This window comes from Piliocolobus tephrosceles, chromosome 13, assembly GCF_002776525.5.
Source record: "Piliocolobus tephrosceles isolate RC106 chromosome 13, ASM277652v3, whole genome shotgun sequence".
Taxonomy (NCBI): Eukaryota; Metazoa; Chordata; class Mammalia; order Primates; family Cercopithecidae; genus Piliocolobus; species Piliocolobus tephrosceles.
In genome coordinates, this window is record NC_045446.1 from 50,337,998 (window position 1) to 50,355,186 (window position 17,189).

A 17,189-nucleotide genomic window follows, 5' to 3' on the forward strand; every position below is an offset into this window, starting at 1 on the left:
TGTTTTTCACAGGTGGCTCTTTTGACTTCTGTAGGCTAGTGATTCCAGATTAGGACCACTGAGTAACAGCTGAATTCCAACACTAGAAAAAGAGGGACGATGCTTATACCAATTCCAGGTGTTGTGAAGGAGTCAATAGACTTGAATGAGATGTTTTCACCCTTTTCTGTGAAGACTTACAAATTATTTGAGGTAAAGAAAAATTGCTTAAACATGCAACTGCTTAAAATATGAGAATTATTACCAATCAGTTATAAAGACGAGTATTTAGAACAGTATGAGAAAATGTTAATGAATGCTATCTAGTGTTAAGATGTTATGAATATTATGAATGTTAAGTGAAGACAAATTTCATTTTGCTCTGATAACTAAAATTATGCATGCATATTTTATTTGTCATGACATTTTCAGTTATAAGTGACAGAAGTGCAACCCAAACCAGCTTCACACAGTGCATGCATTTACTCATTTATGAAGTGAGGGTTGGGTGGAATGCAGTTGGCTTTCAATGAGTCCTACAACAGGATACCATCAAGACCCACGTATAAGAATTGTCTAAATTGTGGAGGTGGAGTAGAGGCGTCTGCTTAGTATGAGAGAGCTTGTGTCGAAGCCTAAGGCCAGAAAAGGTAAAACAACTGGCCCCAATCCTCACAGGTACTCAGGTGCAGCAGTGGTTTGAACCTAGGTCCCCGGTGCTGAACCATGACACAACCTCTGCTCTCCACCCTACAGAGCATGTGAAGCCTTCTGAACCAACAGGGTTTCTAAAGCAGGATGTCATTATTTAAATTTGACATTTTAGTGTGGATCTTTTGCTTTCAGATTTCAAAGCATGTAAATTGAAGAATTAGCTTCATGCTAATTAGCATTCAGCTGCTATTTATAATTTGTTACTGCATCTCATTTTCAAAAGGGATTTATTTTTATTCTCCCTATGTTGGGCAATATGAAGAACAAAATGAATCATTCTCTTATTAAAACTGATGGCACCACATAACATAACAAAATAGAGGAAATGACTGTGTCTTCCTTGAGTCTGTGCTATAAGTGGGGATTAAACATTAATGTTTAGGTTTTTTTTTTTTTTTTTTTTAACAAGAGTCTATATCATTAGGGAATAAATATTTAGCTCCTTTGTAGCTGAACTTCCAAAGCTGAGTTCTTTTAATGGTCAGATTCCATTATAAACTGATGAGAGACCTTTCTACAGGTTTTTGAGCTTTCTGCTTTTTTTTTGAGACAGAGTCTTGCTATGTCATTCAGGCTGGAGTGCAGTGTTATGAACATGGCCCACAGCAGAATACCTCCTGGGTTCAGGTGATTCACCTCAGCTTCCAGTGTAGCTGGGACAATAGGCACACACCACCACACCTATTTATTTATTTATTTATTTATTTATATTTTTTTGAGACCGGGTGTTGCCCAATAGGCACACACCACCACACCTATTTATTTATTTATTTATTTATATTTTTTTGAGACCGGGTGTTGCCCTGTTGCCCAGGCTTGAGTGCAGTGGCGCGACCTCGGCTCTCTGCAACCTCCGCCTCCCTGGTTCAAGTGATTCACTTGCCACAGCCTCCCAAGTAGCTGGTGCTACAGGCACACACCACCATGCTCAGCTAATTTTTGTATTTTTTGTAGAGACGGGGGTTTCACCATGTTGGCCAGGCTAGTCTCAAACTCCTGACCTCAGGTGATCCACCGCCTCTGCCTCCCAAAGCCTGCTGGGATTAGAGGCGTGAGCCACTGCGTCCAGACAATTTTTGTATTTTTTATATAGACAGGGTTTTGCCAAGTTGCCTTTTATTTAAAAAAATAATTTTTCTTTTATTTAAAAAAATTATTTTTTTGAGCTGGGCGCGGTAGCTCAAGCCTGTAATCCCAGCACTTTGGGAGGCCAAGGCAGATGAATCACCTGAGGTCGGGAGTTTGAGACCAGACTGACCAACATTGGAGAAACCCTGTCTCTACTAAAAATACAAAAAATTAGCCAGGCGTGGTGGCACATGCCTGTAGTCCCAGCGAGTTGCTTGAACCGGGGAGGCAGAGGTTGCAGTGAACCGAGATTGCGCCATTGTACTCCAGCCTGGGCAACAAGAGCAAAAGTCCATCTCACAAAAAATTTTTATTTTTTAACCGTCGTCTGAAATGTGGGTTAAACAGAAGTCACAGAAATAATTTGAGAGTTTTTGTGTATTGATATTCATCTTAGTCCTTTTAATGTTGCTATAACAGCACCTTAGGCTGGGTAATTTATAAAGAAAAGAGGTTTATTTTATTTAGCTTATGGTCCTTCAGGCTAGGAAGTACAAGCAGCATGTTGCCAGCGTCTCTTCCGTTTCTGTTGAGGGCTTTTCATGGTGTGTCATAACATAGCGGGGGAAGTCAAAAGGGACATGGACGTGTTTGAAGAGGCAAAACCAAGGGGGCATCCTAGCTTCATAACAACCTACTCCCATGGGAACAATTCTTTGAAAACTAATTCAGTCTAGAGAGAGTTAGAACTCCTTCACTACAGTGGTACCAAGCCATTCATGAGGGAGATGCCTGCATGACCCAAACCCTTCCCACTAGGCCCACCTCCCAGCATAGCCACCTTGGGCATCAAATTTCAAACATGAGTTTTGGTGGGAACAAACTCAAGCCATAGTACATTTTAGCCGTGCACTTGACCTAGTTCTGGAGAGCTATAGTCATGTGAGAATGTGTAATGTACCCTTACTTCCTGGAGGGAGTACATAGACTTTGAGTATCCCTAAAATATGTTCAATATGCAAAGTTCAAATTAAAAACAGCACAAATGTTTATTTTTTCAGTTCTGGGTCTATAGAAGCCCAGGTTTATTCCCATTTGCTACAACAGATTCCCTTCAAATAAAATGCACTGGCAAGGTGACCAGTGAGTGACCCAATGTCTGGTTGGGAAATCTGTCTCTGAACTTCTTGCTGTTGAACCTAAAATGTGGATGTAAATTGGATCACAGCTGGTTTGGCATTGAAAAAAATATATATACACAACAATCAATTACAACTTCTTTATATGGCAGTTTTTACTGGGTGTCTAATACTCTCTTTACTATCTCAAGTGGAAGTCCAAACAGATTTCATTTTTGTAGTAAAAAGTCTTTATTTCCAAAATGATTTGTTAGCCAGAAGAACTATAAACCACCTAACAAGACTTTGGTAAGAAAGAGACTTGATGCTTCTTATAAATTCCCCATTGCAAACAAAAAATAACAATGCAACAAGAGTCATGTTACCCATTCTTAGCCATTAACCTGGTTTTAAGTCTCCCAAATCAGGATTTTACACGTACCCAACTGGGATCAAATAAGAACATGAGACACTGGGTGGCTTGTCCTTGGATTAGGAATCACCATTTTAAGGAACTGTATCATGGGTTGAGAGTTATTTAGATAGCTTAGAAAAACATTGCAAAAGTGGGCACTTCTATATGAGGACTTTTTTTCCCCCAAGTAGAAAATTAAATCTTGTGTTTCGTTTGTGCTTTTTTGGGGAGAAGGCAATTCATTTAAGGATTTAAAACATGTTGGAGACAAGTAGTTCTGAGATGTAATAATGGTCCCTCCAAGAACAAGGGAGCAAAAGCCCCTATCTATCTTTTATTGAAAATGGAGGAGGACAATATAAAGAACCTTCTGAAAACTTACTTAGCTAGCTTAAAGACATGAAAGAAAGACGCAGTGAATTTTTATGGAACAGTCTCTCGTGTTAAAGAACATATGTTGTATTTGGAAATATCCTGATGTGTTTAATACAAATTCTTAGTGTATTCAGAGCATTGTATGTGTCTCACCAATCTCACACATTTGGATTAAGCAATAATGAGGCCTATAAAAGAAATGAAACAATAGTTTTCAACAATAAATGCAGGAGGAAAAACTGCTGATGGACCCAACTGAGAAAATGTCCTTTTACACTATCCCTCGGTGGTCAGTCTCCCTGAATCTGGTGTTCTTATAATTGCTGGGAAGGCAGTGTAAACCTGTGGCCGTTCCTATGCATGTCTGGGAGGACCACAGCCCTGGTGTGGAGCACTGACAGATTTGGCTTTCCACCACAATTGCTTGCTCAGCTTAATCTTATAATATTCCTTTCCCTTAGATTTATTTTCTGTCTTGATAACCTTTTCTGTCTACATGTAAAATTTCATGACTAAAATAACTTTAAAGTACAGAGAGAGATTGTATTTTGTTGAAGGAATGCCTTGTGGGGGGCTTTGGGCAGACTTAGCAAAATGTTTGTATAACAAAAATGTTTTCTTGCTAAAAACTGATTTGCAAACTTGAAATTCTAGATGTGTATAGGAAGATTTTAAAATTCAGACATGGGACTGCTAAAGAGACCAATTTTGCGTCCTTGGTCTTGGTTCCAGTAAGGATTTAGTACCTAAAAGTTCAGAAGGTTGGCTTCCTAGAAGAATTGTGCATACTCCCCCCAAACCCCAAAAGCAAGGGAAAAATACACTCTAAACTTATTCTTTATCTTAGGTGTAGAAACTAGTTACCTTACATTTAAATAAAGCAGCCATAATTTATTTTTTTTTTTTTGTGGGGGCATCAGGAGCCAGTATCAGGGGTAAGATAAATGCATTCCGAATTTCTTAGTGGAAGAATAAAAGCTACCCAACATCAGTTCTCCTCTTGAAGTCTACAGGCTCTGTTTTCCCCAGGTACTATTGATGACTCGGGAGACTTGAACAGAGACCTCAAGTTCCACTAAGAAGAGATGGGCAAACAATGGTTTCAGTGAACAGGCCAAAGATGAGAATGAGGGGAATCTGCTCTCTTCATCTGATTGAGAATGTTTCCTACCTGCCGCACCCTGGGACTCAGGCATAGAGTCACTTCCAGACATGGTTGCCTCTCCATGTGGAGGAGGTCAAGGTCTCCGTCCTGCCTGGCCAGGTGGAAGCTCCAGGGGGACATGTTTCAGTTTAGTACAAGGTGGCTGACACTACTCCCGTGCAGGAAGAGGGCTGGCTGGAGGTGAGGGTGCCCCACTCAGCCTGTACCCATCAAGAAGTATTCAGAAAGGATGTCCCTGGCATCCACAAGACTACTGGGCGAACCACACTGCAAAAATGAAAACTAGTGTACACAATTTAAATTGTCTTAAGCAAATAATCCAGCCATTGGTGATTCTGGAATCTAGAGTGCAGCCCTGGGGAACTTGTACCCTTGCTAACAAGGATGAACGTTGCATGCTCTGATCTCCTTCTTGTCTTTGCAGCTGGTAAACTGGGAGCTTTTGAATCTCTTCTTTACAGTCATGTAACGTTCCTGAATTCCACCTCCACACAGTTTGGTGCATTCTGACCAGGCTGTCCATGGGCGCATCCTACAACCTGAAAGCATGAGAATGCCTTGTTAGGCCTACAGAAACTGGGGACGGAACAGGAATGCTGAACTCTAGTAGAACTGTGAAATGTGGTTGTCTGGTCTCCTCCTCTGTTCAAGTATGTAATGATTTGGTTAGAGTCCTTATCAGGGACAGTTAGGTCATATGTGACTGACTGCAAAAAATGGCCACAAATGCTTCACAAATCTTCTCATCAAAAGGCAGACTCTGTTTCTCCACCTCTTGAATCTGGGTTTGACGACATGATTTGCTACGGCCAATGGGACATAAGCAAAAACAGGCCTAAAAGCTGCTAGGACCCTTCTACCATGTAAGCAAGCCTGGCTAGACCACTGGAGAGACCATGTGCAGACAGGCCTCAGCCATCTCATGAGGCCCCAGATACACAGGTGAGGCTCGTCTGGTCCATTTGTGCTGCCAGCTAGTAATAACCACATGAATGAGTCCAAACTAGACCCAAGAAGAACCATCCAGTGGACCCAGTTCACATCACAGAATCATGCCAAGTGGTTGTTTAAAAAGATTGTTTTGGGGTGACTTATGCAGCAGCCATGCAAGGAACACTAAACTGCTTTCTCTTATGCCTTACTCCCCAAGTACTTGGCTCCCAAATGCTAAGTATAGAGAAGTACAATTTTTGTTCTTCCTACTCAGCATAAACATGCTGCTCTCCAAGAAAACTTCCTTGACCCCCAGAGATTAATTAGATTTTTTGATTACTGCTTCCATAGCACTCTAGATTCCTCTCTTATAGAACCCATCACATTTATGGTTATACATGAGATATTTGCTAACCACACTATAGCTAAGAGTCATGGAGGAATGTATGGTACAACTATGTACCTGGCATATAGTTGACTTTAATGAACGTTTGTTGATGGGCTAACTACCATGTAGAACAGAAACACTTTGATATGCAAACAGCTCCCTAATCATAAGGATCCCGAACGGTCAAGTAGCTCCTCATAATTTTTCCATTTCTCATCATCCTAGGTGGAGGTGGAACATCTTTAAAAAAAAGAATGGGATTTTAAAAATCAGAAAACTTGATGTACACGTTAACCTTCACTTTTTTTTTTTTTTTTTTAATTATACTTTAAGTTCTAGGGTACATGTGCATAACGTGCAGGTTTGTTACATATGTATACATGTGCCATGTTGGTGTGCTGCACCCATCAACTCGTCAGCACCCATCAATTCATCATTTATATCAGGTATAACTCCCCAATGCAATCCCTCCCCCCTCCCCCCTCCCCATGATGGGGGCCCCATTGTGTGATGTTCCCCTTCCCGAGTCCAAGTGATCTTTTTTCAGTTCCCACCTATGAGTGAGATCATGTGGTGTTTGGTTTTCTCTTCTTGTGCTAGTTTGCTAAGAATGATGGTTTCCAGCTGCATCCATGTCCCTACAAAGGACGCAAACTCATCCTTTTTTATGGCTGCATAGTATTCCATGGTGTATATGTGCCACATTTTCTTAATCCAGTCTGTCACTGATGGACATTTGGGTTGATTCCAAGTCTTTGCTATTGTGAATAGTGCTGCAATAAACATACGTGTGCATGTGTCTTTGTAGTAGCATAATTTATAATCCTTTGGGTATATACCCAGTAGTGGGATGGCTGGGTCATATGGTACATCTAGTTCTAGATCCTTGAGGAATTGCCATACTGTTTTCCATAATGGATGAACTAGTTTACAATCCCACCAACAGTGTAAAAGTGTTCCTGTTTCTCCACATCCTCTCCAACACCTGTTTTTTCCTGATTTTTTAATGATTGCCATTCTAACTGGTGTGAGATGGTATCTCATTGTGGTTTTGATTTGCATTTCTCTCATGGCCAGTGATGATGAGCATTTTTTCATGTGTCTGTTGGCTGTATGAATGTCTTCTTTTGAGAAATGTCTGTTCATATCCTTTCCCCACTTTTTGATGGGGTTGTTTGTTTTTTTCTTGTATATTTGTTTGAGTTCTTTGTAGATTCTGGAAATGAGCCCTTTGTCAGATGAGTAGATTGCAAAAATTTTCTCCCATTCTGTAGGTTGCCTGTTCACTCTGATGGTAGTTTCTTTTGCTGTGCAGAAGCTCTTTAGTTTAATGAGATCCCATTTGTCAATTTTGGCTTTTGCTGCCGTTGCTTTTGGTGTTCTAGACATGAAGTCCTTGCCCATGCCTATGTCCTGAATGGTACTACCTAGATTTTCTTCTAGGGTTTTTATGGTATTAGGTCTAACATTTAAGTCTCTAATCCATCTTGAATTAATCTTCGTATAAGGAGTAAGGAAAGGATCCAGTTTCAGCTTTCTACTTATGGCTAGCCAATTTTCCCAGCACCATTTATTAAATAGGGAATCCTTTCCCCATTTCTTGTTTTTGTCAGGTTTGTCAAAGATCAGATGGTTGTAGATGTGTGGCATTATTTCTGAAGGCTCCGTTCTGTTCCATTGGTCTATATCTCTGTTTTGGTACCAGTACCATGCTGTTTTGGTTACTGTAGCCTTGTAGTATAGTTTGAAGTCAGGTAGCGTGACGCCTCCGGCTTTGTCCTTTTGACTTAGGATTGTCTTGGCAATACGGGCTCTTTTTTGGTTCCATATGAACTTTAAAGCAGTTTTTTCCAATTCGGTGAAGAAACTCATTGGTAGCTTGATGGGGATGGCATTGAATCTATAAATTACCTTGGGCAGTATGGCCATTTTCACAATATTGATTCTGCCTATCCATGAGCATGGTATGTTCTTCCATTTGTTTGTGTCCTCTTTGATTTCACTGAGCAGTGGTTTGTAGTTCTCCTTGAAGAGGTCCTTTACATCCCTTGTAAGTTGGATTCCTAGGTATTTTATTCTCTTTGAAGCAATTGTGAATGGAAGTTCATTCCTGATTCGGCTCTCTGCTTGTCTGTTACTGGTGTATAAGAATGCTTGTGATTTTTGCACATTAATTTTGTATCCTGAGACTTTGCTGAAGTTGCTTATCAGCTTAAGGAGATTTTGGGCTGAGACAATGGGGTTTTCTAAATATACAATCATGTCATCTGCAAACAGGGACAATTTGACTTCTTCTTTTCCTAACTGAATACCCTTTATTTCTTTCTCTTGCCTGATTCCCCTAGCCAGAACTTCCAACACTGTTGAATAGGAGTGGTGAGAGAGGGCATCCCTGTCTTGTGCCAGTTTTCAAAGGGAAATTTTCCAGTTTTTGCCCATTCAGTATGATATTAGCTGTGGGTTTGTCATAAATAGCTCTTATTATTTTGAGGTACGTTCCATCAATACCGAATTTGTTGAGCGTTTTTAGCATGAAGGGCTGTTGAATTTTGTCAAAAGCCTTTTCTGCATCTATTGAGATAATCATGTGGTTCTTGTCTTTGGTTCTGTTGATATGCTGGATTACGTTGATTGATTTGCGAATGTTGAACCAGCCTTGCATCCCAGGGATGAAGCCCACTTGATCATGGTGAATAAGCTTTTTGATGTGCTGCTGAATCCGGTTTGCCAGTATTTTATTGAGGATTTTTGCATCGATGTTCATCAGGGAGATTGGTCTAAACTTCTCTTTTTTTGTTGTGTCTCTGCCAGGCTTTGGTATCAGGATGATGTTGGCCTCATAAAATGAGTTAGGGAGGATTCCCTCTTTTTCTATTGATTGGAATAGTTTCAGAAGGAATGGTACCAGCTCCTCCTTGTACCTCTGGTAGAATTCAGCTGTGAATCCATCTGGTCCTGGGCTTTTTTTGGTGGGTAGGCTATTAATTGTTGCCTCAATTTCAGAGCCTGCTATTGGTCTATTCAGGGATTCAACTTCTTCCTGGTTTAGTCTTGGGAGAGTGTACGTGTCCAGGAAATTATCCATTTCTTCTAGATTTTCTAGTTGATTTGCGTAGAGGTGTTTATAGTATTCTCTGATGGTAGTTTGTATTTCTGTGGGGTCGGTGGTGATATCCCCTTTATCATTTTTTATTGCGTCTATTTGATTCCTCTCTCTTTTCTTCTTTATTAGTCTTGCTAGTGGTCTGTCAATTTCCTGGATTCATTGATTTTTTGGAGGGTTTTTTGTGTCTCTTATCTCCTTCAGTTCTGCTCTGATCTTAGTTATTTCTTGCCTTCTGCTAGCTTTTGAATGTGTTTGCTCTTGCCTCTCTAGTTCTTTTAATTGTGATGTTAGAGTGTCAATTTTAGATCTTTCCTGCTTTCTCTTGTGGGCATTTAGTGCTGTAAATTTCCCTCTACACACTGCTTTAAATGTGTTCCAGAGATTCTGGTATGTTGTATCTTTGTTCTCATTGGTTTCAAAGAATATCTTTATTTCTGCCTTCATTTTGTTATGTACCCAGTAGTCATTCAGGAGCAGGTTGTTCAGTTTCCATGTAGTTGAGCGGTTTTGATTGAGTTTCTTAGTCCTGAGTTCTAGTTTGATTGCACTGTGGTCAGAGAGACAGTTTGTTATAATTTCTGTTCTTTTACATTTGCTGAGGAGTGCTTTACTTCCAATTATGTGGTCAATTTTGGAATAAGTGTGATGTGGTGCTGAGAAGAATGTATATTCTGTTGACTTGGGGTGGAGAGTTCTATAGATGTCTATTAGGTCCGCTTGGTGCAGAGATGAGTTCAATTTCTGGATATCCTTGTTAACTTTCTGTCTCGTTGATCTGTCTAATGTTGACAGTGGAGTGTTGAAGTCTCCCATTATTATTGTATGGGAGTCTAAGTCTCTTTGTAAGTCTCTAAGGACTTGCTTTATGAATCTGGGTGCTCCTGTATTGGGTGCATATATATTTAGGATAGTTAGCTCTTCCTGTTGAATTGATCCCTTTACCATTATGTAATGGCCTTCTTTGTCTCTTTTGATCTTTGATGGTTTAAAGTCTGTTTTATCAGAGACTAGGATTGCAACCCCTGCTTTTTTTTGTTCTCCATTTGCTTGGTAGATCTTCCTCCATCCCTTTATTTTGAGCCTATGTATGTCTCTGCATGTGAGATGGGTCTCCTGAATACAGCGGACTGATGGGTCTTGACTCTTTATCCAGTTTGCCAGTCTGTGTCTTTTAATTGGAGCATTTAGTCCATTTACATTTAAGGTTAATATTGTTATGTGTGAACTTGATCCTGCCATTATGATACTAACTGGTTATGTTGCTCATTAGTTGATGCAGTTTCTTCATAGCCTCGATGGTCTTTACATTTTGGCATGTTTTTGCAATGGCTGGTACCTGTTGTTCCTTTCCATGTTTAGGGCTTCCTTCAGGGTCTCTTGTAAGGCAGGCCTGGTGGTGACAAAATCTCTAAGCATTTGCTTATCTGTAAAGAATTTTATTTCTTCTTCACTTATGAAACTTAGTTTGGCTGGATATGAAATTCTGGGTTTAAAATTCTTTTCTTTAAGAACGTTGAATATTGGCCCCCACTCTCCTCTGGCTTGTAGAGTTTCTGCCGAGAGATCTGCTGTCAGTCTGATGGGCTTCCCTTTGTGGGTAACCCGACCTTTCTCTCTGGCTGCCCTTAAGATTTTTTCCTTCATTTCAACTTTGGTGAATCTGGCAATTATGTGTCTTGGAGTTGCTCTTCTCGAGGAGTATCTTTGTGGCGTTCTCTGTATTTCCTGAATTTGAATGTTGGCCTGCCCTGCTAGGTTGGGGAAGTTCTCCTGGATGATATCCTGTAGAGTGTTTTCCAATTTGGTTCCATTTTCCCCCTCACTTTCAGGCACCCCAATCAGACGTAGATTTGGTCTTTTTACATAATCCCATACTTCTTGCAGGCTTTGTTCATTTCTTTTTCTTCTTTTTTCTTTTGGTTTCTCTTCTCGCTTCATTTCATTCATTTGATCCTCAATCGCTGATACTCTTTCTTCCAGTTGATCGAGTCGGTTACTGAAGCTTGTGCATTTGTCACGTATTTCTCGTGTCATGGTTTTCATCTCTGTCATTTCGTTTATGACCTTCTCTGCATTAATTAGTCTAGCTGTCAATTCTTCCACTCTTTTTTCAAGATTTTTAGTTTCTTTGCGCTGGGTTCGTAATTCCTCCTTTAGCTCTGAGAGGTTTGATGGACTGAAGCCTTCTTCTCTCATCTCATCAAAATCATTCTCTGACCAGCTTTGATCCGTTGCTGGCGATGGGCTGTGCTCCTTTGCAGGAGGAGATGCGCTCTTATTTTTTGAATTTCCAGCTTTTCTACCCTGCTTTTTCCCCATCTTTGTGGTTTTATCTGTCTCTGGTCTTTGATGATGGTGACGTACTGATGGGGTTTTGGTATAGGTGTCCTTCCTGTTTGATAGTTTTCCTTCTGACTGTCAGGACCCTCAGCTATAGGTCTGTTGGAGATTGCTTGAGGTCCACTCCAGACCCTGTTTGCCTGGGTATCAGCAGCAGAGGTTGCAGAAGATAGAATATTGCTGAACAGCGAGTGCACCTGTCTGCTTCTTGCTTTGGAAGCTTCCTCTCAGGGGTGTACTCCACCCTGTGAGGTGTGGGGTGTCAGACTGCCCTTAGTGGGGGATGTCTCCCAGTTAGGCTACTCAGGGGTCAGGGACCCACTTGAGCAGGCAGACTGCCCCTTCTCAGAGCTCAACCTCCATGTTGGGAGATCCACTGCTCTCTTCAAAGCTGTCAGACAGAGTCGTTCGCGTCTGCACAGGCTTCTGCTCCTTTAGCTGAGCCCTGTCCCCAGAGGCAGAGTCTACAGAGACAGACAGGCAGGTTTCCTTGAGCTGCTGTGAGCTCCACCCAGTTGGAGCTTCCCAGTGGCTTTATTTACCTACTTAAGCCTCAGGGATGGCAGGCGCCCCTCCCCCAGCCTCGCTGCTGCCTTGCAGTTAGATTGCCGCAGACTGCTGTGTTAGCAGGGAGGGAGGCTCCGTGGGCGTGGGACCCTCCCGGCCAGGTGTGGGATATATTCTCCGGTGTGCCGTTGTTACAGCGCAGTATTGGGGTGGGAGTTACCCGATTTTCCAGGTGTTGTGTCTCAGTTCCCCTGGCTAGGAAAAGGGACTCCCTTCCCCCTCGCGCTTCCCAGGTGAGGCGATGCCTCGCCCTGCTTCAGCTCTTGCTGGTCAGGCTGCGGCAGCTGACCCGCATGGATTGTCCGGCACTCCCGAGTGAGATGACCCCAGTACCTCAGTTGAAAATGCAGAAATCACCGGTCTTCTGTGTCGCTCGCGCTGGGAGATGGAGACTGGAGCTGTTCCTATTCGGCCATCTTGCTCCGCCCCAACCTTCACTTTTTTACATGGGCATCTTCTTCAGCACTGAAGCCCCTGGTAGGCATTTTTTTTTCTTTTAAAGTCCTGGAAATCTCTGAGGTTAAGCTGGAGTTTGGGGACGTACAATCTATCTTTTTCTTGGGTTACAAATAAAACCTATCTGGCCTCTGTGTCTGTTTTTGCCACCTCCAGATCACTCAAAACAGGTCTGATACAGTCACCCTTTTGATTAAAACCACCTACAGAGTCAAGTCCCAAATCCTTAGTGGGCCACTGGCCTTTTGTGGTCTGTTCCCCACCTTCCCAACCTGGTTTCCTGCCTGTCTTGTCGTTTGTGCTTCATCTGCATCCCATTTATCACTTGGACCTATCATGGTCTTTGGCATCTCTGTGCCTTTGTAATGAGTATTCTTGTGGCCTGGAATGTACTTTTTTTTTTTTTTTTTTTTTTTTTTTGAGACGGGGTTTCACTGTTGTTGCCCAGGCTGGAGTGCAATGGCGTGCTCTTGGCTCACTGCAACCTCTGCCTCCCCGGTTCAAGCGATTCTCCTGCTTCAGCCTCCCAAGCAGCTGGGATTACAGGTGTGTGCCACCATGCCCAGCTAATTTTTGTATTTTTAGTAGAGACGGGGTTTCACCATGTTGGCCAGGCTGGTCTCAAACTTCTGACCTCAGGTGATCAGCCCACCTTGGCTTCCCAAAGTGCTGGGATTACAGGCATGAGCCACCGCACCCAGCCTGGAATGTACTTTCTAAGTGGCAAACTCTTCCAGGTTTTTCAAGACCCACTCTAGTTTTCCCTGCTTTAACATCTCCCTGAACTCCAGTCAATGTAAGATGCTCATTCCTCAGCTCCCTGAGCACTTGGTGAATTGTTCTATTAGTTATTTGGCAGCTTGGATCAACATTATTTGGGGAAATAAAACTCAAGGCTGACATGACACTGCTGCTAAATTTCTGGTTAGCCTTGCAAAGAAAATCAAAAAGTCTCAGGCCATGGCTGCCTTGTCTGAGCCAAACCCTTAAAATGGAAGATGTGTTCTGGGAGATTCTCAGGAACATTCCCTAAATGGCAAACAAGATTCCTTTGACACATCTGTATCATTTTCCCCCTTTGCAAGGAGTGAATGGGGTTGCTAAGTCATAACTGACTTTGAGCAAAGTTGGACACATTAGTTTTATATATGTGTAAAAAAGAAGGAACTGTGTAATTCCTAAAGATTCTTTGCTTGAAAATTTACTTTTGTCAGGTAATGAGGTTGTCTAAATGTTCTTTGATAAAGGACCCTCCCACCACCAATCTCCTTTATAAATTATGTTTGCTCAATATTTAGGAACAAACTTGGATCTGAAGAATCAAAATGTGGTCTGAAGACTCCAGAAAATGCAGACTCTCCCTGACTCTTTTTAAACAGGTCCAAGACAGCCCAGTGCAGAGCCCTGCCTGTCCTGGAGACCAGCCCAGGCCCACACTTGGGAGCCATACCTGGGAACTGCTCCCCTTCAGACTCTTCCTTCAGCTGCTCACTCCGCCGGCTCTCTCGGGCCTCCCTCCAGCGTAGCTTCTGGATGGATGGATTTCGAAGGCATTTCCGGATGCGGCACTTTTTTCGCTGCACAGTCTCTGGGCAGGGTGCACCTCCAAACTGAGGCTCCATTTGGATCATCCGGGTTCGAATCACGTGGCCTTTCCCACATGACTTGTTACATTCCGACCACTGGGACCACTCGGTGAGCTCACAGTCAATGGCTGGCAAGACACAGATGGGCATGAGTGTATCACATGTCTGAAACAAGATACGGTCACACACTCTTTTGAACATCTCAACAAGCCTATGAGGAATGCAAAGCAGGTGCTGTGTCATGCCATTTTACAGAAGAAACTGAAGCTCCAAAGAGGCAGGCTGACTTCATCCAGCCCCTGTGGTTGATAAGCAGCAGAAGCAGCATTGGTGCCAGGGCCTCAACCATTCTGTGCTCCCTCTATGACTCAAGAAGGCTTTGGAGGACTTTCAAGATGTGTTCAGAGCCTCTTGCCCTGCTTTGTGAACTCCTAGAATATTGTCAGATCAGCCTCAAGTACAGAATAGCCTCCCACAGTCCCAGACTCACTGGTGATATTTTTCAGAGCAAGGCCAACAAGCCCCCTGCTGCTCTTTGGAGAGAACAAGTCAACAAACTAAAGGTGGCTGACCCTTGTGGACCAATACCAGGGACATTTTGGTTCTCACACAGCCTGGCAGCTTTTCATTCCCAACATCATCCTGTGTTCTATCTATGGTGGTCTATGCAAAAAACACAGGAGCCAGAAATGGGACATTCAGTAAAGAAGAGGGTCAGGAGCAAGGGGTGCTTCACGGTGTATCACAGTACGAGATCCAGTAAATTCTTACTAAGCCAGCATCTCATAAATGTGAAGGGAAAACAACACATCAGTTTGACTGTCAGGATGTGTTCCAGGGAGGTAAATTATTCCAAGCTCTCTGTTGGCCTTGCAAGGCCAAAGTCAGGGTGGACCTAGATGTCCTCATTTTGTTCAACAGTTTCAGTTCTTTTATCCGCCCTGTGGAAGCTCAGGCAGCTTTCTTATTTGCAAAATGGGGATCATGGTATTTTTCTCATTAGGTTGTAAGGATTAAATGAGATGCTCCCAGCCCTGCAAGTGCTCCATAAATTTTCGTTTTCTTCTCCCTTGCTTCAGTGGACCTTTTGGATATGAAACTTTCAAGTCAGGTACTCTCAGTCAGAAGGCTATGGGGCCCTAACTCTGGTGAGCTGGCCTGAACCATGGGCCAGTCTTAGTTACTGAAAATCCCAGGCTTTCTCTAGTGGACAGTCCCAAGTTACCTGTACCTGTGGCTGAGTCTCCTAAAACAGCCCAGGAACTGGAGCGTGGGGTGGGGATAAGGCCTGTTCTTGCCATGTCCAGTGCTCACACTTTGGACCAATTACTTGGTTTCATCCTCAGAGCAACCTAGGAAGTATTTCCTGCTACTTTACAGATGGGGAAACTGAGGAACAGAGGTGTTGAGTCATTGGCTGAAGGTTACTAGCTAGGGGAGGGAGGATAAAGGACTACGAGTGCGTGCTGGAGGGGACCAGAGCCATAGCCAGTGTGCCTGCCCTTTCACCACCCAAAAGAGCAGCTCTTGGAAGACCAGCCAAGGAAACTGGCTTGCTTGGCTTGGAGGTTAGTCCCATATAATACAAACAGCTGATCGCAGATATTTTGGAAAACAGGACTGGGAGTGGAGTGGGGTGGGGTGAGCTTTTGAGAACTTGGCTTGTTATCTTGCTGGTTTTCTTACCAGTCTGCAGGAGTCATTGATTTAATGTCCAGCTTCTAGTCATGGGGAAATAAAATGGTCACAGGGAGAAGAATAGAATTAAAAAGCTTGGAAAATCCATGGCTCACGCAAGCCCATAATTGTTGGGTGAAAGGAGGGAAAGAACTAAGGTTTATTATTGAGCCTTGTGCGGTTTTCCTATGTGTCTCTCATTTACACTTCACAGCAACTTGAACTTTGGGTGTTATATAGACGGTAGTGGGATTCTAGTGGGACTTTACTAATTAAATTGACTGCAGTGTTTAAGTAACTGCAAACACTGAAAGCCAAACCCCAAACTTCTCCCCAGCAAACCGTTTTATTCTAGGATCTAGCAGTATTAGCACTGACTGGTTCAGGGCTCCCTGGACTCAGGAACATAGAAGTGATAGGCTTTGGGGAGCTCCAGGACTTACGGCATTCAGGGAGCATGCACTTCTCCACCTGCTCCAGATCCTCATTGCAGTCTCCAAGTTCCGCCAGAGACTTGAGCATCCGCTGTCGGGTTCGCATGCCCTTCCCGCAGGTCACGCTGCAGTCACTCCACTCGGACCATGGGGACAGCAAGCATGGAATGGTATCTAGATCAAGAACCGGGTTTGCCACTGAGAACAGGTTCCTTTTGTTTTCTTTGAGCTCCCTGGCCCCACAATGTCCCACACCCAGTCCCCTGCTTTGCCCCCTGGAATAAAGTGGAATTGGCCCATGGGTTCAAATAAGAGTGAATTCTATGGAGCAAGAGGTGGCTCAGCAGCCTACTGCTCTTCTTGTCACTCTCTTTCATCTATCCCCTCCTCCGCCCCGCCCCGGTGGTTATGACATGAGGGTTGCAATATGACTACGTAAGTCCCCACTGGAAATGCCACTGAGGATTTAGTAGGGTCCTCCTAGAGACAGAAACATCCCACACTCACTAAGAATCAGGCACTAAAGAAGAGGCTCAGGGCTGCATTTTTGGACATTGTGGTCCTGAATTCCCTAGAATGTGTATGTACTTGTGTGCCTGTATACATCTGTGTACTGATGTGTGGGTAGGCCCATATGCATTTGTGCACAGAGTAGGGGAGGTCATGCTTTATGGGATCAACCAAGTCCAATGTACAACAGGAGTGGGCTGGACCTGGGTAGTGTATGTCCCGCCTAAATGTGTTGCCCCTCCTCCCCACCACGGCAAGAAAGACACTCCTGTAAAACACAGCTGCAGGTGAATTCTATCCAGAGGCCACCAGTTTGCCACCCCAGCATTGCTTAGAATGTCCCCCAATGGGGGTTACT

At 43.1% G+C, this 17,189-nt stretch overlaps 1 protein-coding gene across 1 annotated transcript in view; it reads right to left on the reverse strand.

Annotated features, from left to right (window-relative positions):
* Positions 1-2,809: 2,809 nt before the first annotated feature.
* The window catches only part of SPON1 (spondin 1), a 318,461-nt gene continuing 304,081 nt past the window's right edge, over positions 2,810-17,189 (reverse strand). Inside the window, exons 14-16 of the mRNA XM_023230828.3 lie at positions 16,331-16,495; positions 14,075-14,338; positions 2,810-5,373 (exon numbers count right to left, since the gene is read on the reverse strand). Coding sequence (XP_023086596.1) covers positions 5,210-5,373; positions 14,075-14,338; positions 16,331-16,495 — 593 coding nt within the window. The 3' untranslated portion in view covers positions 2,810-5,209. The remainder of the gene's footprint in view (positions 5,374-14,074; positions 14,339-16,330; positions 16,496-17,189) is intronic.